The 24,551-nt window shown below is 41.7% G+C and overlaps 5 protein-coding genes across 7 annotated transcripts in view; 2 read left to right on the top strand and 3 right to left on the bottom strand.

The window, feature by feature from the left end:
- Window positions 1–2,201, bottom strand: part of LOC125899331 (gamma-crystallin M3-like) — a 51,924-nt gene extending 49,723 nt beyond the window's left edge. Inside the window, exons 1-3 of the mRNA XM_049593539.1 lie at window positions 2,149–2,201; window positions 1,790–2,032; window positions 1,520–1,705 (exon numbers count right to left, since the gene is read on the bottom strand). Of these exons, the coding sequence (XP_049449496.1) occupies window positions 1,520–1,705; window positions 1,790–2,032; window positions 2,149–2,163 (444 nt within the window). The 5' untranslated portion in view covers window positions 2,164–2,201. The remainder of the gene's footprint in view (window positions 1–1,519; window positions 1,706–1,789; window positions 2,033–2,148) is intronic.
- On the bottom strand, window positions 1,393–14,349 carry LOC125899339 (gamma-crystallin M3-like). 2 transcript variants are annotated; one of them, XM_049593550.1, is made up of 4 exons: window positions 14,254–14,349; window positions 13,855–14,094; window positions 13,465–13,650; window positions 1,393–1,519 (listed from the first exon to the last, which is right to left on the bottom strand). In XM_049593550.1, the coding sequence occupies exons 1-4, from the start codon at window positions 14,260–14,262 to the stop codon at window positions 1,427–1,429; spliced, it is 528 nt and encodes a 175-aa protein (XP_049449507.1). In that variant the 5' UTR covers window positions 14,263–14,349; the 3' UTR covers window positions 1,393–1,426. The 2 variants fall into 2 exon arrangements, with proteins under 2 accessions (XP_049449507.1, XP_049449508.1); XM_049593551.1 differs by lacking the exon at window positions 1,393–1,519 and having other exon boundaries at window positions 13,326–13,650; window positions 14,254–14,348.
- On the bottom strand, window positions 5,849–6,930 carry LOC125899335 (gamma-crystallin M3-like). Its single transcript, XM_049593545.1, has 3 exons — window positions 6,892–6,930; window positions 6,551–6,799; window positions 5,849–6,445 (listed from the first exon to the last, which is right to left on the bottom strand). Exons 1-3 carry the CDS (start codon window positions 6,898–6,900, stop codon window positions 6,164–6,166), a joined length of 540 nt encoding a protein of 179 aa, XP_049449502.1. The 5' UTR covers window positions 6,901–6,930; the 3' UTR covers window positions 5,849–6,163.
- A 799-nt stretch (window positions 14,350–15,148) lies between the features above and the next one.
- LOC125899330 (gamma-crystallin B-like) lies at window positions 15,149–18,326 on the top strand. Of its 2 annotated transcripts, none has more exons than XM_049593533.1 (3): window positions 15,149–15,252; window positions 17,003–17,245; window positions 17,775–18,326. In XM_049593533.1, exons 1-3 carry the CDS (start codon window positions 15,199–15,201, stop codon window positions 18,048–18,050), a joined length of 573 nt encoding a protein of 190 aa, XP_049449490.1. In that variant the 5' UTR covers window positions 15,149–15,198; the 3' UTR covers window positions 18,051–18,326. The 2 variants fall into 2 exon arrangements, with proteins under 2 accessions (XP_049449490.1, XP_049449491.1); XM_049593534.1 differs by lacking the exon at window positions 15,149–15,252 and adding an exon at window positions 16,760–16,812.
- A 1,957-nt stretch (window positions 18,327–20,283) lies between these two features.
- LOC125899534 (gamma-crystallin S-1-like) lies at window positions 20,284–24,292 on the top strand. Its single transcript, XM_049593926.1, has 4 exons — window positions 20,284–20,315; window positions 20,613–20,637; window positions 23,687–23,929; window positions 24,020–24,292. Exons 1-4 carry the CDS (start codon window positions 20,284–20,286, stop codon window positions 24,290–24,292), a joined length of 573 nt encoding a protein of 190 aa, XP_049449883.1.
- The last annotated feature ends 259 nt before the right edge of the window (window positions 24,293–24,551 follow it).

Genomic DNA, 24,551 nt, shown 5'->3' on the forward strand with positions numbered 1-24,551 from the left:
GGACCTCCGCAGAGTCCACTCCACGTTCGTTCCGCCTGGGTATGTTTGGGCCTTAAGAAAAGGATCAGCCCCAACCCAGTGATGGCAATAATTGGTACCTCACCTGAGGGGATTACACTTTCAACAAAGCAAGCAAGTGTGGTTGCCTTGGTTACACTCCCTTGCCAGAAAATTAATTCTTGTTAACTGGAAGAGCGCTTAGGCTCCAATACATAAACGCTGGCTTGAGAAAGTATTGCTAGAGAAATTGAGATACTCCTCTCAAGGCTGTACTAAAAAAGAATTATGTGTGGCAGCCATTCTTGGACTGTTTCAACAAGGAATTCTCTATGCCTGCACAAGATAACCCTTAACGCTTCCTGCCCATACCTCGTAAACTGACAAGACATTGTTGACTTTGTAGATCACACAGCTTCAGCAAAATATATTTAAAACATGCTGCTCTCACAAATGTTTTTTCTATGGACTGTAATGCACTCAAATTTACGCATCCCACATATTTGACAGGCTGCGATCATGAGTTAACAAGAAAGCCGTCCTGAGTGGTCTTATAAGGAGTTAGGCTGGGTTGTGGATGGGTCACTGAACCCAGACTTTCCCTCACAACTTTCCCCTGGAGACACGTGTTTGGAACCGTGTGAATCATTTTAAGATACGTCTTCACCATGTTTATTTTCCTAAACCTAACCTCTGTAACTTTACGTTAATTATGTAACGGTACGTTAAGGATGTAATGTCATTGGTGGGGCACTAATTTGTAGGATATCATGCAAATTGTTGTGCATGCATTGTTCATTGAATATCATATGAACCGTCCTATGAGAATATGTTGATTTAAACCCACTGTCAGATAACATAAAGAAAAACACAGGTCCAGTATTGTCTGAGAAGCCAAATTTCAAGAGCTCAGAACAAATTTAAAGAAATTATAACTGATTCAAAGGTAGACATGAGATGGGATGGTGCCCTATTCTTTGAACCAAGACACTTAAGCATTGTAATCAAACCACAAATACAATATTTGTAATGTGTGACTGCTAGAAGCACTTGCATCTACATGTTCTGGATGACGGTGTACACTATAGGGTGGCATGTGCTGCAGAAACAATCCTCTAAATGTAAATTAAATGTGTGTGGGAATTAGAATTTGTTTGTGAAACCAAATAAATCTGAATTTCATCTAACTGCAAATGTGCAGTGTTGAACTTAAATTAATAACAGATTATAATATTTATTTTCTGTTATTATGCAGTTCTTTTGTGCATGAAAGTTTACCACATACAGGGATTTTCTCAACATCATTTACACCCTCTGATGCCCACCTCATCCCCATTAACGTCCCCTCCTGAACCACCCAGGCCTCAAAACAACCAGTGAAACAGAAAGTCAAAATAGAGGAATGGAATTTTTTTTATTTAATGACCATTTACATGCAGGAATCCATGATACGCCTCATGCTCATGAACCTCTGGCCGCTCATGCCCATGTCCCTGAAGCTCCTGTACTCTCCGGGCCTCAGGTACATCATCCTGCCTCTGTACTGGGGCTGCTCGTACATCAGCCACTGGCCGTCCATCACGTGACAGGACATGCAGTCGTTCATACGGTAACGGTCCATGATGTTGTCGCAGTCGTCCATCAGCTCATGCATCTGACCACCGAAGTTCTCCCTCTCGTAGATCCTCATCTTGTAGGATCCTCTGTGCTGTAATGGGAAAAAGAAAGGTCAGAAAACCACTCAAAGATACCTGAAGGAAATACTATGATATGAATAAATAACCATCAGTACCATGGGGATATTACGGCAAGACCTGATGCAGTCTGACATTCCCATCATGCTCATGTAGTCAGCGTACTCGCCCCTCCTCATGAAGTACTGGTTTCCCATGTAGTTGGGGCGGTCGTAGACCATGAAGCAGCCGCTCTCCACCCTGCAGGAGTGACACCTGCTCAGGTAGGAGGTCAGCTCAGGACAGTCGCTGCTGGTCTCATAGTGACGACCCTGGAAGTTCCTGTCCTCGTAGAAGATGATCTGAGACACAACAATGCTTCATCAGCACCACAATAACAATGCTGTGACAATTAATCAAGTTTAAATTTGAGCCTGAAGTGGATTATTTTAATGGAGGGCTCATCCCCAGTACCTACCCTGCCCATGTTCATGATTGTATTTGGTCTGTCCTCAGGACTGAGTCGTGGCAGCTGTGTATCCCTGGCAGGGGTAACTGTTACTTTTATACGTGCTCAATGTGGAAAAAGTATGTAGGGCTTCTATTGTGCAAATCCCTGAGCCAGCAACATGCAAGAGAAGCCTACTGAGCAGTCAGGGCGCTAAAGGGTTATTATCTCGCACTATACCACTCTGGTGGAAATGCATGTACTGTACACATGCATTATTGTTAACATATAAAGAGAAGGTTCCAACTGCAATATGACACCTCTGTCTTTCACTGTGTGCTGGATATTTGCCTCATACTCTAAAGGTGACCCTTTCATCGTGGCTTAATGTGTGATAACTGCAGTTTATAGAGACAGGACTTTTATAATTGTGATCATTTAGTTCATTGTTAACAAAATAGTTTGAGTTAACCAAACATTAACTTTAAATGTGGTGCATCAGAAAACAGTTATATGAATCTGATTTCACACTCATCAGGTTTATTTTGCAAAGCACACTTTTATTGCACTTTAGGTTTAGAGAATGTTCTGAAACAAAGAACTTTTGTACTAAACTTTTTGCTGATAAAGATTAAATTATATTTGTTAGACTGATCTTAATGAATATATATAATTACTATGACTGTTATTATATTTTAACAGCCATTGAAACCTGATGATAGTGCAACATAGTTGAAAAGTTCTCAACTGGTTGATTCACTTTGACCTATCAAAAAGCAAATAAGGTTGGTGGTGGATGGGACCAACAACCACTGACTTTCACCCAGGAAGCTGCTGTTCACTTCCTGTAATACTGTAAAGCCAAACCCTGTTCTGTTTTGAGAATGTGTTGTGTTACAGACTTTGGATTTTAGTCATGGGTGCTTGTATGAACTTATTACCACTCGGCTTTAGTTAATTAAATGTAGCACGTAGATCAACGTATTTGATAACGCTGATATTCTTGCATGATTCGAACTATAAATCGTTTTGTTGTGAGATGATTCTGTTTCACTGTGATGGAAGTATTTATAAGTATTTATAATTTCATATAAGTCCATGTATCCACCCCTGATCGATGACACAAATTAGCGTCATTGTCATCTGAGTTGACCTTTGCCCTTGGCAGTGCCAATGCAAAATTAAATGAGTGAACAAGCCCACTTTTCTGACATCCATGTTTTTCTTATTATTTATTCAGATCCTCACAGATAAGTATCACAACCAATTATTTCTCTGTCTCTAAACTTACAAAACTTACTAAAATAAAAATGCACAGACGATATCTTCAGTTTTAGTCTTTGACAGTTTGGTCAAGTTTTTCAACAAAAATCAGGAGACACTGGTTCATATGTTTATTGAGACTGGGATATCGACATGACTGTGAGATGTGACATTCAGCAGGTGTGTTTGTATTGTAATACCTGTTCTGAGCATCTTAAATCTTGCCACTAACAAGTACAATAATAATAACTAGTCCATACCCATTGAGTGCACAGTTGCCCACGTACAATTTCACATGGTGTGTGTTTGGGATACAGGTCATAGGAAATTGCAGATTAAATAGTCAACTGAACCCATTAAGAAGAGCAATGTATTCAGACAGAGTGTTTGTGAGTTTGATAGTACGATTGCTTTATTGAAAGTACAGTAGTACCATTGCCAATAGTGGGATAGTTAGTGGGCTAAAACTGTACATTAGTAGTTGAGGCAGCACGTTGAAAGGCAGATAGTTAAAGTGTTTATATGTTGTATTGACTTAAAAGTGGGGCGCGCTGGTAGTTCACATGGGAAAGGTGCAGCTAGCCCTTGTTGCAGCAGCATACCATACCATGACTTAGTCATAGCAAACATTAGAAACAACACCAACATTGGTCCACAGGGGGAGCCACAGTGATCAGTCGCATTTTAGCCATTTTGAAGCATTTTTCTGTTGTTATAGCGCCACCCAGTTGCCAATTAGAGTTAAATTTCTCCAGTCACCTTGAGGCGTCCTGTTCTACATATCTACCAAGTTTAGTAAAAATCCATATGGCGGTTAGGCCTAGATAAGAAATGAGCTCTCTAGCGCCCCCATTTTGTTTGATGGGGTCAATAATGGAGGGTCCCCTCAGATTATGTGTGGTCATATGCCTACAAAGTTGCGTGGTGATGGGTGAAACCCTTGAGATGTTCTACACCTTTATGTGATGAGCCACGCCCTCCACAATATTCATTGCCTTATAGAAGCTCAGTTTTAGTAAGTTTTCCAACTTTTGCCAAGAGGGAACTTTAGATATTGGTCCCTAGATTATGTTCACCCAGTTTCATGCAGATCGCTCAAACTTCCTAGGAAGAGATCCATTTGAAGTGTTTTTCAAAAAATTCAAAATGGCGGAAAATCTATATAAGCGGAAGTTATGGGTTCTTGAGGCGAATGTGTTCCTCATGAGGAGAGGCATCTCTGTGCAAAGTTTCATGTCTCTACGACATACGGGGCATGAGATATGCCCATTCAAAGTTTGACATTTCAATCGGTTGCTATAGCGCCCCCTTTAATAATATTGCTTCATTCACATCCTCCCATGACCCTCTACCACTGTGCCGAAACTGTGATGGAGAAAAACGTGGAACAGACACACACACACAGAGTTTTCGTCATTATATAGTAAGATACAAAAACTTAAACTAATAAAAACTAAACCAACAAAACATTTTTAAACAATAAAAACTTGACTGAAATGAACAAACCCATCCAGGAAACTAAATGAAATTAGGATGAAAAATGAAAAATACAAAACTATAATAACTCATTACTCATCATATGAATGCCCACTTGAAACAGCACTGATCCAAGTGTGCATTCATGTAATGATCAATTTAACAAATATGGTTTAATGAGAAGAGTCAGTTAATGTTTTTTGTGTTGAAAATGTTTGGTCTGATGATCCTTAAAAAGGTCACAAGCTGAATTGCGTCGATCTGACAGAAGGCCTCATTCAGAGTTCACAAACTGACTTCTCATATTTGGGAAACATTAACGTAATTAATATGTCCATTTAAGAATAGGTTGACAATTTTAAATAACATTATCCTGCCCTTTTCGTATGTTGAAACAGTGTGGGCTCGCTGTAATGACAAAGAAATCCAAATTTCTTTTTACAAGTTATGTTTTTTTTTAGTACAAATTTACCACTTTTTAAAAAACTTATTCACTGTAGTGTCTCACTGAGCCAGTGAACACAACATCATGGTAACGTTTCTTCTTACACCTGTAATTTCAGTGCTATATGTCAATAATGTGTGCTGTAAAAAGGGTCAATAATGTTAATTGAGAGATAATTGAATGTCAACACTTGAAGACTGAATAGTATTTTTTAAACAGTCAAATAAACTACAGCGTGTCTTGTAATTTCAGGAAACATGTAGAAAATCAGGTCCATGTTATTTGTCCGACAGCCCATTAGTCCGACATCCCGTTGTTCCGATATGTGATTGCCACTTTCTTTTTCATTTTAACCCACACCATGATCTTTTCCTGACCCTAACCAAGTGGTTTTTGTGCCTAAACCTAACCAGACCTTAACCACAGGGCATCATGATGATTTCAGAACAGACTTTGGAACAATGAGTTTAATATGGTCGGAACAATGGGATGTCGTCGGACCAATGGGTAGTTCCCAGAAAATCATGCACAGTCTCACAGCGACCATTTCCATCATTTGAAATTCATCTTTATTGTCACGTGCATCATATATGACATAACACATTCCATAGGTAGAAGAAGAAGAAGTCTTGACCTGGCTATGGGGTACAGTTATTAAAATAGCAGCAGTCACTACAGCCTGAACTGTCCTCTGACGTACCGGATCAGTTGGATGCTGATGATTCATGCAAAAACATTTTTTTTAGAGTCTAATTTTGTGGCCAAATTTTCCTCCCGGCTCACTGGTACCAAACTCAACGCTAAATTGATTTATTGATATTTGTTGATTTTGTTTTTTAAGCCTCCAGCCTGTGCTGTTCTCTAGCAGGAGTCCATTATACGCCGCATGGATCCGATCCTCATGTCCATGGGACCCATTCCCATGTCTCTCATGCTCCTGTACTCTCCGGGCCTCAGGTACAGCATCCTGCCTCTGTAGTGGGGCTGCTCGTACATCAGCCAGTGGCCGTCCATCACATGAACAGACTGGCAGTCGGACATACGGTAACGATCCTGGATGTTGTCGCAGTCATCCATCAGCTCATGCATCTGACCTCCGAAGTTCTCCCTCTCGTAGATCCTCATCCTGAATGGACCTCTGTGCTGTAAAGTATAAGGAGACAGACTTTATGATTAAGAATGGCTCCGTCTGTGCTGTGTTGTCTGTGTGAGTCTGCTTCTATCATTATTCAAACCAAAGCTCCCTACCATGGGGATCATGCGACATGAACGGATGCAGTCACTCATGCTCATTCCCATCAGGCGCTGGTTGTCGGGGTACTCTCCCCTCCTGGCCAGCATCTGGTGGCCCATGAAGTTTGGACGTTCGTAGACCATGAAGCAGCCGCTCTCCACCCTGCAGGAGTTGCAGCGGCTCAGGTAGGAGGTCAACTCAGGACAGTCGCTGCTGGTCTCATAAGAGCGACCCTGGAAGTTCTTGTCCTCGTAGAAAATGATCTGAAAACAAGTCAGCACATTTTAAACCTCAGGTACATTATCTAATTACAGAATTAATCAGCCTTTACCACAGAATAAAAATACTCCCTTACTCTGCCCATTTTGGTGTTCAGTCCTATCCCTGATTGCACTGGTACGTCGCCCAGCCAAACTCTGTGTCACTTTTATACCCATCATGATAGCTAAATGATCTATGGAGCCATTGTTTTGAACGTCTTACTCAGCAGCGTAGCATACAGGGCTATGATGTTTGTTAAATCGCTCTGTAAATGGTTATCATTCCAGAATGTGCATCTGGTGCAGTGCCAAGTGCAGCGGCTCTCCTATGGGGTACAAGTGGGTGACAGCAGCAAATGTGTCAGCTGGGACTCTTTGTGCTGTCAGTGTTCAGTGTGTGGCGACAGCAGTTAAAGTAGAGGCGCCCATACACACAGTGTTTACATTTTCTGCTACTTTAGACCTCTGCTCTGCAGGGGAATGTATGTGTTACTATAAGTATGAAACATTTGTACTGATTAAACAAATTGTATAGAATAGTTAATTAGCTTCACTTTGACCAGCTACAACAGTAAAATGCTACATAGACATTAATACATCAGATATAAAGCTCTTTTTATATGATCCTGTCTTGTAAAGCACTTTGAGCATATTTGCTTGACATTTGCTACATAAATAAATCTATTAATATTATTATAATGGATTATTTAATAATTTTCTGTACCACCTTCTAACTTTGGTCTTGACAGGCGCTACAGAAATATAGTTTACTTAATTTTAGTTTTAATACTTTCACTTAAGTCTACTGCAAATCATTTCCAGGAAGTTACAACATGTAAATGTAATATTTCACAATAAAATGCATGATCATCACCTCACAGGCTTTTACCGTGATATTTAACTAAATACAGAATTTTACTGTGAAATTCACGCAGGTAAATACAGTTATTTTCCAGGAGCGTACAGCTACATCACAGTAATATGCTGTGAGATCACAGTACACTGCTGTCAGTTCACAGTAAATTACTGTGAAAATGATGCTAGCAGCCAGTAATTTACTGTTAATGTACAGTCAAATATTTTATATGCTATATATATGTTTGATTCATATTGCAGGAATCATACTGGTATTTTTACGCTGTTGTTTTGCTACTTTTACTTAAAGGATCTGAATATTTCCTGCATTTCTGTTATTCTATTAGACTGTTATTTTGAAATAATGCAACAGGAAAATATGGACTTATTAATGTTAACATTATCTGTCATTAAAATGTATTTGTACAGGATCATATTATCTGGCAACAAAATCTATATTTTTAAGGAATCAGGTGGTTTTTGGTATGTTCGCATGATTCATTACTCCCCCACCCCCGCTCCCCCGGACATCTCACCAACCCCCACTCCTCCCCCACCTCCTCACCTCCACCCCCCAGCACACAGCCCCCCTGCTCCAGCTTGTCCGTCACTACCTGTCAGGTGAGAGATCAGCTGAGGAGGATAAAGACGAGGAAGGCTGCGGGTCCAGACGGCATCAGCTCCAGGCTCCTTAAGTCCTGCGCAGACCAACTGTGCAGGATAGTTGAAACCATCTTCAACCTGAGCCTGAGGCTGGGGAGAGTACCACAGCTGTGGAAGACATCCTGCGTGGTACCTGTGCCCAAGACTCCGCACCCCAAGGACTTCAGGAGCTTCAGACTGCTGGCATTAACATCGGACCTCATGAAGACTCTGGAGCGCCTGGTCCTGTCTAGTCTCCGCCCTGCAGTAGGCCCTTCAATGGACCCGCTGCAGTTTGCCTACCAGCCTGGCATTGGGGCGGACGACGCCGTCATCTTCCTCCTGCATAGAGGTCTTTCTCACCTGGAGAAGCTCTGAAGCTCTGTGAGAATCATGTCCTTTGATTTCTCCAGTGCTTTCAACACCATACAGCCTGCACTTCTGAGGGACAAACTGGAGCACATAGGGGTGGCTAATCACCTCACATCTTGGATCCTGGACTACCTCACAGACCAGCCGCAGTATGTCAGGACCCAGGATTGTGTATCAGACTTGGTTGTCTGCAGTACAGGCGCCCTACAGGGGACGGTGCTGGCACCGTTCCTCTTCACCCTCTACACGGCAGACTTTTCATACGACACCCCCACCTGTCATCTGCAGAAGTTCTCTGACGACTCTGCCATCGTCAGCCTCATCACAGATGGGGACGACAGGGAGTACAGAGAACTGAACCAGGACTTTGTGGACTGGTGCCTGAGGAACTACCTTCAGATCAATGTGGGGAAAACCAAAGAGCTGGTGGTGGATTTCCGCAGGTGCAGACTCCTCCCCCCAACACCGGTGAACATCCAGGGAAAGGACATTGAGATGGTGACATCTTATAAGTACCTGGGTGTTCATCTTAACAATAAACTGGACTGGACTGATCACATAACAGCACTGTACAGGAAAGGCCAAAGCAGACTCTACCTGCTGAGGCGGCTCAGGTCTTTTGGAGTGCAGGGGGCGCTCCTGAAGACCTTCTTTGACACTGTGGTGGCATCAGCCATCTTTTACGGAGTGGTCTGCTGGGGCAGCAGTGTCTCGGCTGCAGATAGGAAGAGACTGGACAAGCTGATCAAGAAGGCCAGCTCTGTCCTGGGATGCTCTCTGGACTCTGTGCAGGTGGTGGGAGAAAGGAGGACGACAGCCAAGCTGTCATCTCTGAGGACTAATGACTCCCATCCTCTGCAGGAGGAGATAAAAGCTGTGGAGAGCTCCTTCAGCGATAGACTGATTCACCCAAAGTGTGTGAAGGAACGCTATCGCTGGTCCTTCCTGCTGCTGTCAGGCTACATAACCAGCACTGCTCACAGTAGACTGCACCATGGACACTTTTGGGACACTATGGACACCTTATGGACACCATAATAAGCATAACTGTCCCCCATGTTGTTGTTGTTTATTTGCACATAAAATATTCACTTTGCAGTAAATATGTTCACTTTAATCCATTGCTCACTTTTTATTCATTGCTCATTATTATTATTATTTATTGCTGTTTCTTGTATTTTTTGTACTCTTTTTGCATGCCTAGTTTGTTTTATGTTTTTAAATTTTGAAATCTTTATTCTGACTCTTTCCCCTTGACTGCTGTAACACTGGAATTTCTCAATTGTGGGATCAATAAAGGTGTATCTTATCTTATCTCTTATTTAATAATTAATTTAATTAATCAATGTCCAATTTCCACTGGAGGTACTGGACATGAAAACGGGATGCGATCTGAATGTGTGCTTTTTATGTACATAGTGATGGTAATCCAAAGAGAATAAACGACCCTGATATATATATATATATATATATATATATATGTATGAATACAGCAGACAGACAGTGGCAAATCCTCCTATTGGCGACACAGATGGCCGCCCAGTGACCCATTGTTTTTTATTTTTTTAGTGTTTTTTTTTTATACATCAAAAGATTGGAAATCAGGGAGACGATGGAGCATATGTGGAGATAATTATAGTAAGAGAAAATTTTAAAAAAGAAAAAAGCAATCTGGGGCTCAGGACAAAATTAAAGAAAGAAAGAAAGAAGAAGAGCAAATTTGCACATCCTGTATTCTTTGATTATTTATAATCATTGTTTGTTAGCTAAGTTGTTTGTTTGTGTTAATTTGTCATTAGCTACTACGACTAATATTAATATTAATGTTAAATAACAGTAATAATTTGGGGGGTATGGGCCTGAGCGGGGCTTGCTAGGTTTGGCACTGCAGACAGAAATAAATAAAAGACAAGAAAAGAACTTGATTGAACTAAACTACAAAATTACAAGAACAAATGCAGACCTTGTTTCAGCACACTACATGTACACACAGACATACATTATAAACATCTACTGTATACATGATGAAGTATGGAGGTACGACATACTTTATACACCAAACACAACAAAGTGTATTGAGAAAAATAAAACAAGTGTAAAACTAGTATGGAAGTATTTTCACAGACACACTTTTTCAAAGGTGGATGATTCACTAGAATCCGTGCACAAGTTTTGGTCCCTAAACATGAGTCAAGCCTAAAAAATTGCTTGGTCACACATTTCTTGGCGAGTGAGCCGTAATCCTGGACTGATGACGTACTGATGAAGGGTGTAGGTCTCAACAGCTGGCGGTGGGGGGGGGTGGGCAGATGCAGTCATGACATGGAAGAGTAACATAGCGTCCTACATTCTGGTGAAGTTTATGCAGTTTGCACTTTTTTTTTCTTTTTTTTTTGCATCAGTTTATTGTCAAAACAAACGTCCTCTTTACTTTCAGGTTTTTATTCGGGGCGAGGGCGTCTGCACATGTTCTAGATATTAAGGTGGATGTGTTTCCTGCCCTGCCTTTACATCTACACCTGTGCTCACCAAACATGAATTGCAGCAGTGACGTGTATTTGGAAAAATGTCACAAATAAAGTGAGCGTACTTTTAGTGCAGAAGTGTTTTGTCAGATATTGAAACCCTCGTCATGAAGGTGGAGTCCAGCAGTTTATTTTATTTTTTATTTTAAAGGAGGACACACAACACGCAGGTTATAAGACAGGTCAACATCAAAGTTCACAAGGCTGAAATATTCTGACTTTTAGTCCCCATAATGAGTCATGCATGTCCGAACCTCTGACCCCTGATCCCTAGCTGATGATGTCCTGTAAACACGTAGGTTTCAATACAAGTTATGCAAGTTACACAAATGAAACGGGGGGTTGGGGTCCTTCTGACAATTTTTTTTGCATTCTGGTCAATTTTTATGCAACAATTTTTTTATGCAAATGTGTGTCAGAATAAAAGTCCTCCACTACATTTGTAGGACCCCCTTGAAAACAAGATGGTTCATCTCAAGGAGCTATCCACTAATAAACTTTATTATTCTATGTTTTTTTTTGTGGGGGAAATGAACGTGTTCTAGATACTGAGGGGGGCGTGTCCCATGCACCCCCCTCGAAATCTACATGTATATCCTGAAGACATGGTCAGGGGTTCAGGGTTCCCACACATTTTAATGGACAGAATTTCAAGACTTCTCCATGACTTTTCAAGGACCTATACCTCTGCTTGCCTGACGTTTTTCAGACATATCAGATTCAAACTCCGTAAAAATAATAAAAAAATAAAATAATAAAGAAATATTTGAGAATAAAATGTCGCACATTGACACGTATTGAAGCTACGTTACACTGGCCAACCCGGTTTCACTCTGAAGTCGTCGAATTCCAGCACTTGGTCGTGACTTCCAGCGTCAAACACAGATGAAAAAAAAATGCCACCAGGCGCCGTTATTATTTAACAGTGGCGTCAGGAGTAAATGCAGTGGGACAATAACAAAAATCAAGGTGGCAGAAGTCAGAGTATGGAGAGCAGGAGGGGGGGTGGATGGGTCCAACAACCATCAGCTTTCACCCAGGAGGTCGGTGTTCACTTCCTGTAAGACTATGAAGCCAAACCCTGCTCTTTTGTCCTAAACCCAACCATGTGCATGTGTTGTGGTGGTGTTGTAGCGACGTAGTGCTTTTATTTTGAAAGAGACTGTATGCAAACTGTACATTTCCTGTGAAAACAGAAGTGTATTTTGAAAACAGACAATGCATGTAACACGGCGTCCCAGAACGTCAACAACCAACACACCCAGGGTACCTTGGACGTCATATGTGGACGTGGAAAGTCTTGACCTCACTGTATCTCGATGAGGTCGCAGTGAGAACGTGTTGCGTCAGCAACATGAATTTGCTGTGATGTTACATTATGTGGAAGATTATCCACAGAGGATTTATTTCACAGCAAAATTCCAAAACTTTCAGTGAGTTTTTACTAATTCCAAGACTCTTCCAGGTTGTCCTGGACTGTGGAACCCTGGGAGTTATTTTCAGGGCCACAGAGGACAGTACACACCTGTTTTCACAGGCTGAGAGGTGAACGGGACTTTGTGTAACACTGGTGGAGGTCCCCTTTGAGAGTGTTTTGTGTTACTCTAGAAACTTCCCTGCAGATCAGAGCAGCGTGACTGCACAGTGACAGCGTGGTACAGTATAGACAGCAGCTGCCTGTGTAGTACGTGCGGTCAGTGCAATGAGCTGAACGGTCATCTGTGTTTGGATGTGGATTAAAAGAACAGATTGTATGTTGTTTTGCACTAATATGTCACTGTATGGTATGAGAATGAAAAGGATATCAAACAAAATTTACATCAGTTATAGAATGTACGATCATCTGAGTTATGATCACTGCAGAGTAAATGAAACGATAAAAATACTTGCATGTATGTTTGCATCTTTTCTGTAGTTGTATATCTGTACCTCTCTGGCATGCTGTTCAGCAGATGTGTAATTTGGTGTGTGCACATTAAAGCTGTAATACTGCCGTACAGTGTGTGACTGAGCTGGATGAATGATGCACTTTAAACACCAGTGATGCAGCTTTAACCCTCACACACACACGCACACACACACCTAACACAAAGCCCACCCTCTTTTTGATACAAGACAACGATGACCAGCTGACGTTTGATTCCTCTCTGATTTTATTCAACCACATTTTTCTGTTTCTCTGCTTCAACAGGAATCCATTATACGCCTGGCGGAGCTGAGCCTCATGCCGCTGTATCCCACATCTCTGATGCTCCTGTACTCTCCGGGCCTCAGGTACATCATCCTGCCTCTGTACTGGGGCTGCTCGTACATCAGCCAGTGGCCGTCCATCACGTTGCAGGACTGACAGTCGGACATGCGGTAGCGGTCCTGGAAGTTTTCGCAGTCATCCATCAGCTCGTGACTCAGGCCCTGGAAGTTCTCCCTCTCGTAGATCCTCATCCTGTAAGAGCCTCTGTGCTGTTGGGGGACACAGAGAGGAGGACGTGTCAGCACTGAAGGAGTTTACCATGCCAGAACTCACAGTCACATCAGATACTCACTTTCTAACAGCACAGCAGGAGAATAAATCAAGCTAGCAGCTCACCAGACAGCTCTGACTCAATCCAACATGAAAGATTACTCATTTAGAATCATGTTTATCTTTTCCAAATCCGTGCATACCTGTGGAATCAAACGGCAGGAGCGGATCGAGTCACTCATGCCCATAGACATGTAGTCAGAGTAGTCTCCTCTCCTCAGGAAGTACTGGTTTCCCATGTAGTTGGGGCGGTCATAGACCATGAAGCAGCCGCTCTCCACCCTGCAGGAAGTACACCTGCTCAGGTAGGAGGACATGTCAGAGCAGTCGCTCATGCACTCATAGGAGCGCCCCTGGAAGTTCCTGTCCTCGTAGAAGATGATCTGTGGGAAAGAGAAACAGCACAAACTGATTTAGATCAGGCCTGAAGTTTAACTTTTATAAATATACTTCTGCACAGTCCCCCTCTTTTATCTCTTTGTCCACTTGTTCACTCTGCCCAAACTAAAACGTATTTGTTTCCTGCTCTACTCTCCACATACCTTGCCCATGTTTGATGATCTGTGTTTGTGGGAATCTGTCCAACAACCTGTGGCTGCCAGGCGGCTTTTATACTTTAAACGCGCTGTAACAGGGTTTTGTTATTCAAATTATCTGGAAGCTGATGAATAAGCAGCTCTGCGATCGCTGTTAATTTCATTTGTGCCATCATGATCCAGAACAAAGGGAGGGGAAATGGGTGGAAGACACAAGGCAGGAGAGGAGGGGGAAGAACTGGGCTGCAGTTTATACATTTCTCAGACAGGAGACGATCAGAGTGACGAGGAAAAAAAACGGAGTTAGATCGCAGCTTGAGCCGAATGTCTGGATGGGTTTTTCATGCTTTGCTTGAATGTGTCACGAGCTCAGATTACGGATGTCTTAAGAACAGAGATGACACTTTACAAATAACTACAAGTCACATTTAATACACATTTGGAATGTCGTGTTTTTGTGAATGTTCCAGAGCTTTGTGCTCCAGCCTGTTTGGAAAAATTTAAATATTTTAGTGAACAATTTTTGTTTATTTCTGATCCCCTGATGCAAACACTCATCCCAAATGGATGCCCAGAAATATATTTTTTTAATCTCAGTAATATCTGTGTTTATTCATTTTAATGCCTGTGACATGTATCCAAAGCGACTTACAAAATCTGCAGCAGGCTGTTAGGAGTAATTTTAACACAGTGGTTTTATAGTGGGGCTTATTATATATATATGTATATATTATTTCTTTTACTTCTTTTTTACGCTTTTTTAAATCAGACATTTTGACTTGTGAAAGCAGTTGTTACTAATAAACATTAATGATGGCTCTACTGAGTTCAGCTGGCCCAGTGAGGACAGTGAGCCAGCACGCACAAAACCAGCACCCTGAAACTGAAGCAGCTGAGTGGAATTCAGCCAACACTCATTTCATCACTAAACAGTAACGAATATCTGCATGTATGTCTTCATTCACTCTGAGTTTAGGAGCCAGGTTTGAAGGAACTTACTATACGGTCAGTGTCACTGTTTGGTTTTATTTAGCATTTTAAAATGAACATTATGTTTAATGTGTTAAAACCTTTTGTCATGACTGTAAAGCACTTTTCTGTGGAGTGTGTTTTGAATTGAATGGATCTGAAATGAACCAAATCAAATGTGATGACTTAAATAACAACACATATAACGTTCTGGATTATTTTCAATCCAATCCAACTTTATTTATATGACACCATTCATACACTCATGCTGCCCAAAGTGATTCACAGAGCAGCATTAAAACAGTGCAGAAAAGTTACAACAATAAAAAGTAAAATTTTTAAACACGAGAGATAAAAGATGAGATGAGACCAAAGATAAGACTTTAAAAGTGAGGCAAAGAATGACGAGGCATTTTATGTCAAACTGGTCGTATAGATTTATACAAAGATGTTAATTTAGATCCTAATACTCAGAATACTTCCAGCTGTGATGAACTTGGCCTGCTGAAAGAAATACACAAAAATGCATCCAGCTAATCCTATGAAGCCATGAGTTCATGTGCAGTGGGCACAACTCAGTAACATAAATGAGACTGAAGCTGGCCGGGGTTTAATGTGCCGACTAACTAACGTGCAAAAGCTTTATGGTGCATCCTGGAGTCCCAGTGGTCTCCAGGTCTTCCAGTTAAACCACAACATACAGTAGCACTATGTTAAAATCATGACATCGCCTCTCACTCTACGTCACGTTTCCTTCACTGTCAACCAAACAAAATTCCCTAGAAACAATAAAGCTTTTATGAATGACTCGTCTAAACTAGATTGGTTCACTGCAGACTTCTGGACGTGTCAAACACAGGTGTAACTGAAAACAGTAATCATGGCTGCGCTCCAGCTGACGAGGCCATCGTTACCGTCATTAGCTGCGCCTGTGCTGCTCCTGCTGTAAGATCTGAGCAATGAAGTGTCGCCGTCAGTGTGGAAAAGGATTGTTGGTGTGATGGAAGAGATGTTACGTAATTGCGTCTAATATGTTTTCAGAATTCGTTTCGACCCAGGAGTCCTGTCATCTCATGCATGCTATTACTGAACTGACAGTGCAACCAACGACTTGTTCAGCCGACTGGTCTCCTGAAGAAAGTAAAAGACGAGACAAGATATCACAGTTGTAAAGTTTGCTGCTGCCACCCATCATCCAAGAGTAATGATGATACCCTCTGATCTTATCCTGTAAGGCAACAAAACGAAGACAATTCACCAGATAATTTCCTGTCAAACAAAAAAATAACTGCAGATAAAAACCAAGTAAACAGCCATTTGACAGGGAAGAACTCAATGGAGACGATTCACACAATCATCATGATGGCTGTTGGACTTTATAAGTTGGACATGTTAGTTTTAGCAGTTCTTTGCTAAGAGGCCATCACATGTGGACAAGGGGAAATCAAACTTGACCAAACCATTTTGCTGATATGCAAATCAGGCTCATTTAGATGACAAAAGCTTTCCCTCGTCTGCACATTCTGCATTTCGATATAAACCACAACACAGCTGCAGCTGGGTGGGAGGCAAGCAATATCATTAACAATGGGGAAGGTAAGGAGCAAACGCTGTCCTCTAAAGGGTTTCAAGATCTGTCAGGCAGTAACTGCAGCGCATGCAAACCGTCTTCTGTCTAGTTTGTTGTCATTTTAATGGCAGCCAGGCGCGACAGTATGCTGTTGTTGATTTTCTTCCAATGCTGGGAGGAGAGTTTACCAGGATGTGTCTGTTTCCTCCCGTCCAGATTGCGTTCTTCGAGGATAAGAATTTCCAAGGGCGATGCCACACGTGCAGCGCGGACTGTCCTGACCTGCGCTCTTTCTTCAGCCGTTGCAACTCCATTAAGGTGGAAAGTGGCTGCTGGGTACTGTACGAGCATCCCAACTACACTGGCAGCCAGTACGTCCTGAGCCCCGGGGAATACCCTGATCACCAGCAGTGGATGGGATTCAATGATAGCATCAAGTCATGTCGCTGTATCAACAACGTAAGCTCCTTAGAAGCTTTTTAGAACGTAACCAAAAGGTAGCAGAGATTTGAAAATCATCCTTTGGCAATCACTGTCGTATTTATATCATGATATTATCAAAGCACCAGTTTCATCGAGCTGGGATAAACTCACTGCACCAAGCTGCAGATTAGCTAAAACATGAAGTCTCATTACTTAGTAGTTTACATAAAATTGAGGACACAGCATGATTTTAAAACTTTTTGGGTTAATGTTTTGCGAGGCAGTGCCCAGCTCCAGTCAAATACCACAGAGTGCGCCAACCAAGCAATAATCAGTCAAAGGCCAACAGAGAAAAAGGAGAGATAAAAGGCTCATGATTTGGCAGCAGGGTGCTTTATGTCCGTGCCCTTGCACATCAGTTATTGAAGGAAACTAGGAAAACAGCCAAGAAGCCCATTTGTAGATGTGAGCTCAAAGTGACTGAGGGAACAGAAATAGGTCAGAGGATTCAGACACTAAACACTGACATGATTTCATCAACGTTTTATTCTCTGACTCTTTCAAGGTGTATGGAAAGTCCTGGAAGATCCTGTTCTACGAAAAGAGGGATTTCCAAGGACAGGCGGCAGAGTGCGTTGAGGATTGCCCATCGATTTACGAGGCCTTCAAGTTCCAGGAAGTCCACTCCTCTGTGGTTATGGATGGTGCGTGGGTCCTCTACGATCAGCCCAACTACCACGGACACCAGTACTTCCTGGAACGTGGCGAGTACCGCAACTATACAGACTGGGGCGCCACCTCCCCTGCTGTTGGATCCTTCCGCATGATCACAGAGTTCTAGAACAGCAGCAACCACGCAGGGTTCTGCAGCCCCTAACACAGTCACCTGAATGCTCCAGAAATGTAACACAAGGTTCCACAGCAGCCCAAAGGCAACCAGCGTTCCAGAGTCCTAACGTTCCAGACTCTTGAGGAAGTTCAAGAACCCCTCCAAAAGTTCGGAGTTCAGGAAGGCTTCGATTCCAGAGCCCTTCAGCCTCCCACCTGCTTCTTCTATTCAGACATGTGTCCTTCTCCCCAGAACCCTGAGCGCTGCACTCAAATAAATAAAAGTATTTCTTACCCACAGCCGTGCTGCCTGTGCTCTGTCTCATTACATTACTTAACAGCTTTTAGTTTGTCCTCTAGCGTCCTCCAGTAAACATTGTTCAGTACAGTTTACATCTCATGACAGGCTGACGTTAGATCACACATCAGCAGAGATGGGCACAAACTTTCTACAAAGTTTATAGAATTTAAAATACTTTCTCATCAAATGTTTCAAAATAAAATGAATGAACTTTATTTAGAACCAAAAGGGAGTAGGTAGAAGTAAAACTTATATGTCCCTGCCCCTTTCTTACATTTCTTCTTTTAACACATTTATTACTTCAACAAATTCCTGATTTTTTTATTGCCAACTAACATACGACTATCCCGTCTGTTTGCCACCCAATTCAATACATAAGTAATAAGCCCAGTTTATTCACAGTCCAAGTGCCACCCTGTGTCACAGAATAAATATGCTCCACTCTAACACACCTTTCCTCGTCTATATATCTGTCAAAAATATCTTTTAGTATAGTTTTTCAAATTGACTTACATCTGTGCTTTGTTTCAACTCCTTCCTCACGTCCACCCCACACACTGAAACACACACACTCCTCTTTGTTGTATGAGCACACAGTTTTTTTAAAATTAAATTCTCCTCTTAAATTATAACCCTGCTCCCTGTCACTAAATATTTTCTGAATAAAGTTAATTCTAAAATTTCAGTGCACGTGACTTTAAAACACAAAATACTGGCATGAGAAAAAGTGTTCATGTGTTCAAACTCATATAATCAATATGGATCTGACTTTAATCCCCTAAATGAGGAGCTCTGCCAAATTCCCACATCATAAATGTGGAGTGGATCAATCAGGAGATCTTGGAGGTGGAAGGTTGCGACTTCAAGGGTGCCTGCAGGGTGGTCTCTCTCAGTCAAAGTCAGCATTGTATTTTAAGTATTTTAAACACACAAACACAAGCTGTTAAATTATTTTGTCACAAATTACATCCTTTTTGTGGCAAAATATTTATTACAAAAAACTCAGTAATACATTCAGTCGAAGACTTACCCACCTTTGAACATCAGCTGTGTTATACAGTAAGAAACTTTGACAGGACGAGACAGCTAATGAAAATTAGACATTAAGAGATAGAGATAATCCTTCATTCCTCCCACAGCGGGGACGATTGCAACATTAACAGGTAAAAACATTTCAACATCAACACGTTGACAGTGAGGATGTTGGTGCAGGTCCTGACTTACTTCACAATGTTCCACATTCAGGTACAGAAAAGACCTTGTTTAACACACAGTAGAATGAAAATGATGATTATTGTTTACCTGTTTATTATATATAATTTGACAGTATCATCGCAACCACTGCAACCAATTCACTGCTTACTGGGATGAATCCAGGCTGACTGGCAGAGGTGCTCATTTTGTCTGTGAGTAAGGATTCATATTTAATTTTATATCAGTGACATTTAGACATATTTTCAGTTGCCCAAAAAGGTGGGCTGATGTTTTATGATTAAACACTTTATAAATTTGGCAGGGTCAAAACTCGTTTAAATAGTTCACAGACCAGAGACAGTATTTACTGTGTTTATGTGAATCTTTGTTTAATAAAACCGTATGCAGCGGATTGAGAATTCCTGCTGCATATTATTTCTGCCAAGTAGAAGACGACAGTTTCAGATGTTTCTGCGTTCCAAATCATCCCGTCAACACAGAACTATCAAACCTGTTCACAACCCCAGACTGAGCACAGAGATAAATGGCTGCACAAAAGAACAAAATAAAATAAATTGTGTCAATTTCTGACACCGTTTAAGAACTTTCAGTTTTATAATTGATTTTATTTTTCTACTGGAAAGCATTTTAGTTTTATCGACTCAAAAATTGTTTGAAGCCCCCTATAGGAACTTTCATTTCGAGTTGATTGTGGCGACCCTGTTGACAAAAGCGGTAGTGTTTTGCCGGAATGAAGCCTACATTTCCCATGAGCTATAGCACGTACTGTCGTAAAGATGCTTACCTGGCTCGCACCTGTGTTTGTTTTGGGGATGAGTGAAGCAACAAGATGGAAAACTTTCCTCTGTGTGACTGAGACGTGGCTGACTGTTGGTGAGTCCAGTGCTTTCACAGAACTTTTACCCGATGATTGCTGCTATTTTAACTCCCCGCGGACGTCGGGTCGAGGAGGAGGAATAACGACTATTTATAAGAGTCACTATAAATGTAAGCAGCTAGGTAAGATGACGTGTGCCGTCTGAGTGCCGTAAATCGTTTCGTCCTGGAAGCGACCTGGGGCGGACCCGGAGACAGTTTCCTAAAGGTATGGATATACACTATATAGAAATAGCTTATCTTCACACCGATGGTCTCATTTGCTGTTGTAGGTCACGCACAGACATCAGCAGAAACCAGAGACTTTTGCATATCCAGCTAAAAGTTCCTTGTAGCGGCTTTAATATGACCAAAAGGGAAAAAAGGATCAGTTTACGTTCAGCCCAGTCTCCATAAGAAGATGTTGGCATGTTAGCTGCAGACACAGTTTGAGACTATAAGAATAACAAACCTGGTTGTTAGTAGGTGATGTGTTGCTGTGTTTCCACTGGGGACAGTCCCATGAAGAGCAGTTGTTTTTTAAAGAGACATCACTGTGTTTCCTGCTCGGAAAGCAGTTGTGTTTCTTTACCAAGACATTGCTGCGTTTACCTGGTATTTTAACCCAAAACATGAAAAATGTACGTGAAAATGTAACGTATCCAGAGTTTGCATAAATGCACAGTAGCATAGCTTTAGGAGGTATCATTGGGAAAACTAAGACTTTAAGAAATATGGGTTATGCTACATATAGCCAGTTGTATCAAGCATGTGTCTGTCCTATTCTGGACTACTCCACTGGAGTGTGGCGGTTTAGACACTATAATAAAAGTGTAAGTGTGCACAATAGGGCACAAAGATACTTTCTAGGTGTCCATAAATTTGTCCCTATATCTGCCGTTAACGGTGCCATAGGATGGGTACCGTGTGAAGTCAGGTGGAAGGTAAATATGATTAACTTGTGGAACAGAATGCTTGATCTACCGGATGATAGAATGGCGAAGAAGATTTTCATGTGGGATCTCTCGGTGGAAGGAGAATGGGTGTCAGAGATGTATGATCTGCTTCAGGAGCATGAGCTTCAACATCTCTATAGCCACAGACAGAGAGTGGATGTGGGGGTGTTTAAAGAATTTGCACTGACAAAATATAAAAGTAATTGGTTGGATGAAATTAATCATAAACCAAAATTACGCACATTTTGTTTGTTTAAAGAAACGGGTCCATGTCATTGGTTCGACAGCCCATTGGTTCGACATCCCATTAGTCCGACTGTCCGCGGTGCTGAACGGCTCGCAGCGGGCGTGTGGTGCGCCGCGACTGGCTTGAGGCGGAGCAGGCTCACGGCTTATGTGTTTGTCACTTTCTTTTTCATTTTAACCCACACCATGATCTTTTCCTGACCCTAACCAAGTGGTTTTTGTGCCTAAACCTAACCAGACCTTAACCACAGGGCATCATGATGATTTCGGAACGGACTTAGGAACAATGAGTTTAATATGGTCGAACCAATGGGCTGTCGAACCAATGGAATGTCGAACCAATGGGATGTTGAACCAATGGGCAGTTCCCAAAGAAATGTATGATTGTGAAAGATATGTTATGTGTGATTTATCTGAGAGCCAAAGATCTCTGTGTGCTCAGTTTTGCGTTGGGATGTTACCACTACATGTTGAGACAGGACGCTACAGTAGAACTGAGGAAGATCAAAGACTATGTCACTACTGTGAGCTCGGTGAAGTAGAGAATGAAACTCACTTTCTGTTGTACTGTCCATTCTACGATGACCTAAGAGAAACACTCTTTGACAAAGTATCAACACATGTTGGTCTGTCCCAGGATAACCAAATAATTCAATGGTTATTTGATAATCATATATTTGCAATATCCAATTATATCCATAAAGCGTGGAATAGAAGAAAGCAAGCAACTTATGCACACAGATAGATCATGGCTCTAGAGATTGTCCTTTTTATTTTATTTTGTTTTATTTATTTTTATTGATCTTTACTTGCAGCTTGCGTATATGTCATGGTTACTACTTTATGTTGGCGTGATGGCACTGGAAAATGTTTTGTTTAAAATGTTTCTGAATAATCCCATGAGGGATGGGCTGCCTTAGGCAGCCAGACACGAAAATAAAATTTCATTCATTCATTCATTCATTCATTCATTCATTCAGCAACATTTTTTTCCTGGCGTTTGGTTCAACGTATTCTCATACAACAGTGTATGTAGGCCTGCAGGTTTGCAGGAGTTTGCTATCTGAAGAATTAGCGCCCCACAGTTGACCTTATGTACTTTACGTAAATTATGCATTTAACATAAAGTTGCATCAGTCAGGTTTAGGAAAAGAGACACTTACAATCAAAGTTCAGTTAGTTTCTGAACGCTTGGGAACGTTCCATGTTTTGTGACTCATCCACCGCCCCAACCTTCCTTCTTTACTCCAGTCAGTGCATCGGTCACGTGACTGCAGCCTTCCCAAATATGTGGATTATACGCTCATTACTGGCTCATGATTACATGGCATATGTACAAATGTTGGTGCGTTATGTTTCATAGGTAAACAGTGCATGAGTAAAGCCCAGTTGGGTTGATTTGTTACCAGTGTCTACAGTTTAAACAATTATTGTGTTAATAAACATCTTATGAGCCATGTGTATTCCTGCATGTTTAATTTATGTCAGTAATATCTCACTGCTTGTTCGGTGATATCTCACACTCAGTGATCTATAAAATAAATAAAGGCTAATGTTGATCATATTTATTTGCCCAGCACCTTCTGTTAATAGACAGCAGCTCCGAGTCGACAGCTCACATGAAGCTTTACATCAAATTGCATAAACAAAAGACATTTATTGCAGCGGTCCAGATCAGCTTGGACTGAGCCGGGACTGAGGTTTGGTACTTGGCACTGCTAAACAAGCATTGTGTGTGGACAGGCAATTCAGTGAGTAAGAACAATGGGCAGACTCTAGATGAATATTTCAATTGTAATAACTGTTACAGGCACTGCTAACCATGCATTTGGTAGTATTGTCTCTGCCATGTATAAAGAGTACTGCGTTTGTTACGCCATCTAGTTTTTTAAGAGCTACAGATGGAGAAGGTGAGCGCAGGGTCCTGAATGTGGTCTTGTGGCTGCACGAGCTGATAACTCTCCAGATTTGGTGCAAGGAGCGTAGACGTCAGATGTTGTCTGTGAGAATTTAATGCAGATAAAACTCCCTTTGTATTTACACATGAATAATCTTGCACGTATCTGTTCTGTCTAGATTGTATTCTACGAGGACCGGGACTTTGCAGGGAAGTCCTACGACTGCAAAGGGGACTCAGCCGACCTGCAGGCCTTCATCCACCGATGCAACTCGGTCAAGGTGGAGGGTGGCTGGTGGGTTCTGTACGAGCGTAACAACTACACGGGCTACCAGTATGTCATCGGGCCAGGGGAGTACAATGACTACCAGCGCTGGATGGGCTTCAATGACTGTGTCAGATCCTGCAGGATCATCAAAAATGTAAGTCCTCACAGTGCCATGATGAAAACAAATAAAAATAAACTTGTTGTTCTTCGTCATGCATCACGTCTTTGACTGCTGTGGTTTCAGGCCAAAGGGCCGTGCAAGCTGAGGCTGTACGATAGGCCAAACTTCAGCGGGGAGTCTTTGGAGCTGACAGAAAACTCAAAGTCTATCCAGGACAAATGGGTCAGGCAAGAAGTTCAGTCCTGCAAAGTCCTGGAGGGCTCCTGGATTTTCTATGAACACCCCAACTTCTGTGGTCGGCAGTACCTGCTGGAGAAAGGAGAGTACCGACACCACTCAGAGTGGGGAGCTCTGAAATCAGTGGTGGGCTCCATCAGAAGGATCATGGAGCTGTGATCTCAACCAGCTCAAGTTTCTTATAATAAATGCAATAAATGTATCTGATGCTAAAGTTTGTGTCTGTGTGAAGTTTAATTCAGATCTGCTCTGATCCTTAATGTAAAGAAAAAAACAATACATATCAATGTTGGCCATACAGCGCATCATTCTTCAGTGTATATTAATCTGTATGCTAAAGATTAAAGGAAAATGTATATCATGTATATATGTATAGCCACACTGAAGCCAAAACAACACAGTTTAATACAACAACCCT

The sequence above is a fragment of the Epinephelus fuscoguttatus genome, linkage group LG13 (assembly GCF_011397635.1).
Source record: "Epinephelus fuscoguttatus linkage group LG13, E.fuscoguttatus.final_Chr_v1".
Lineage (NCBI taxonomy): Eukaryota > Metazoa > Chordata > Actinopteri > Perciformes > Serranidae > Epinephelus > Epinephelus fuscoguttatus.

Coding starts and splice junctions, on each gene's coding strand:
- LOC125899339 (XM_049593550.1), bottom strand. Junction 13,651..13,854: donor CCTGCCGTTTGATTCCACAG/GTATGCACGGAT, acceptor GTCCCCCAACAG/CACAGAGGCTCTTACAGGAT. Junction 1,520..13,464: donor ACAGAGGCAGGATGATGTAC/CTGAGGCCCGGA, acceptor AGGATGATGTAC/CTGAGGCCCGGAGAGTACAG.
- LOC125899534 (XM_049593926.1), top strand. CDS start 20,284: ATGAAGCCTACATTTCCCATGAGCTATAGCAC. Junction 20,316..20,612: donor TTTCCCATGAGCTATAGCAC/GTACTGTCGTAA, acceptor AGCGACCTGGGG/CGGACCCGGAGACAGTTTCC. Junction 23,930..24,019: donor CCTGCAGGATCATCAAAAAT/GTAAGTCCTCAC, acceptor CTGTGGTTTCAG/GCCAAAGGGCCGTGCAAGCT.
- LOC125899335 (XM_049593545.1), bottom strand. Junction 6,446..6,550: donor CATGTCGCATGATCCCCATG/GTAGGGAGCTTT, acceptor TATACTTTACAG/CACAGAGGTCCATTCAGGAT.
- LOC125899330 (XM_049593533.1), top strand. CDS start 15,199: ATGTCTTCATTCACTCTGAGTTTAGGAGCCAGGTTTGAAGGAACTTAC. Junction 15,253..17,002: donor TTGAAGGAACTTACTATACG/GTCAGTGTCACT, acceptor CCTCCCGTCCAG/ATTGCGTTCTTCGAGGATAA. Junction 17,246..17,774: donor CATGTCGCTGTATCAACAAC/GTAAGCTCCTTA, acceptor GACTCTTTCAAG/GTGTATGGAAAGTCCTGGAA.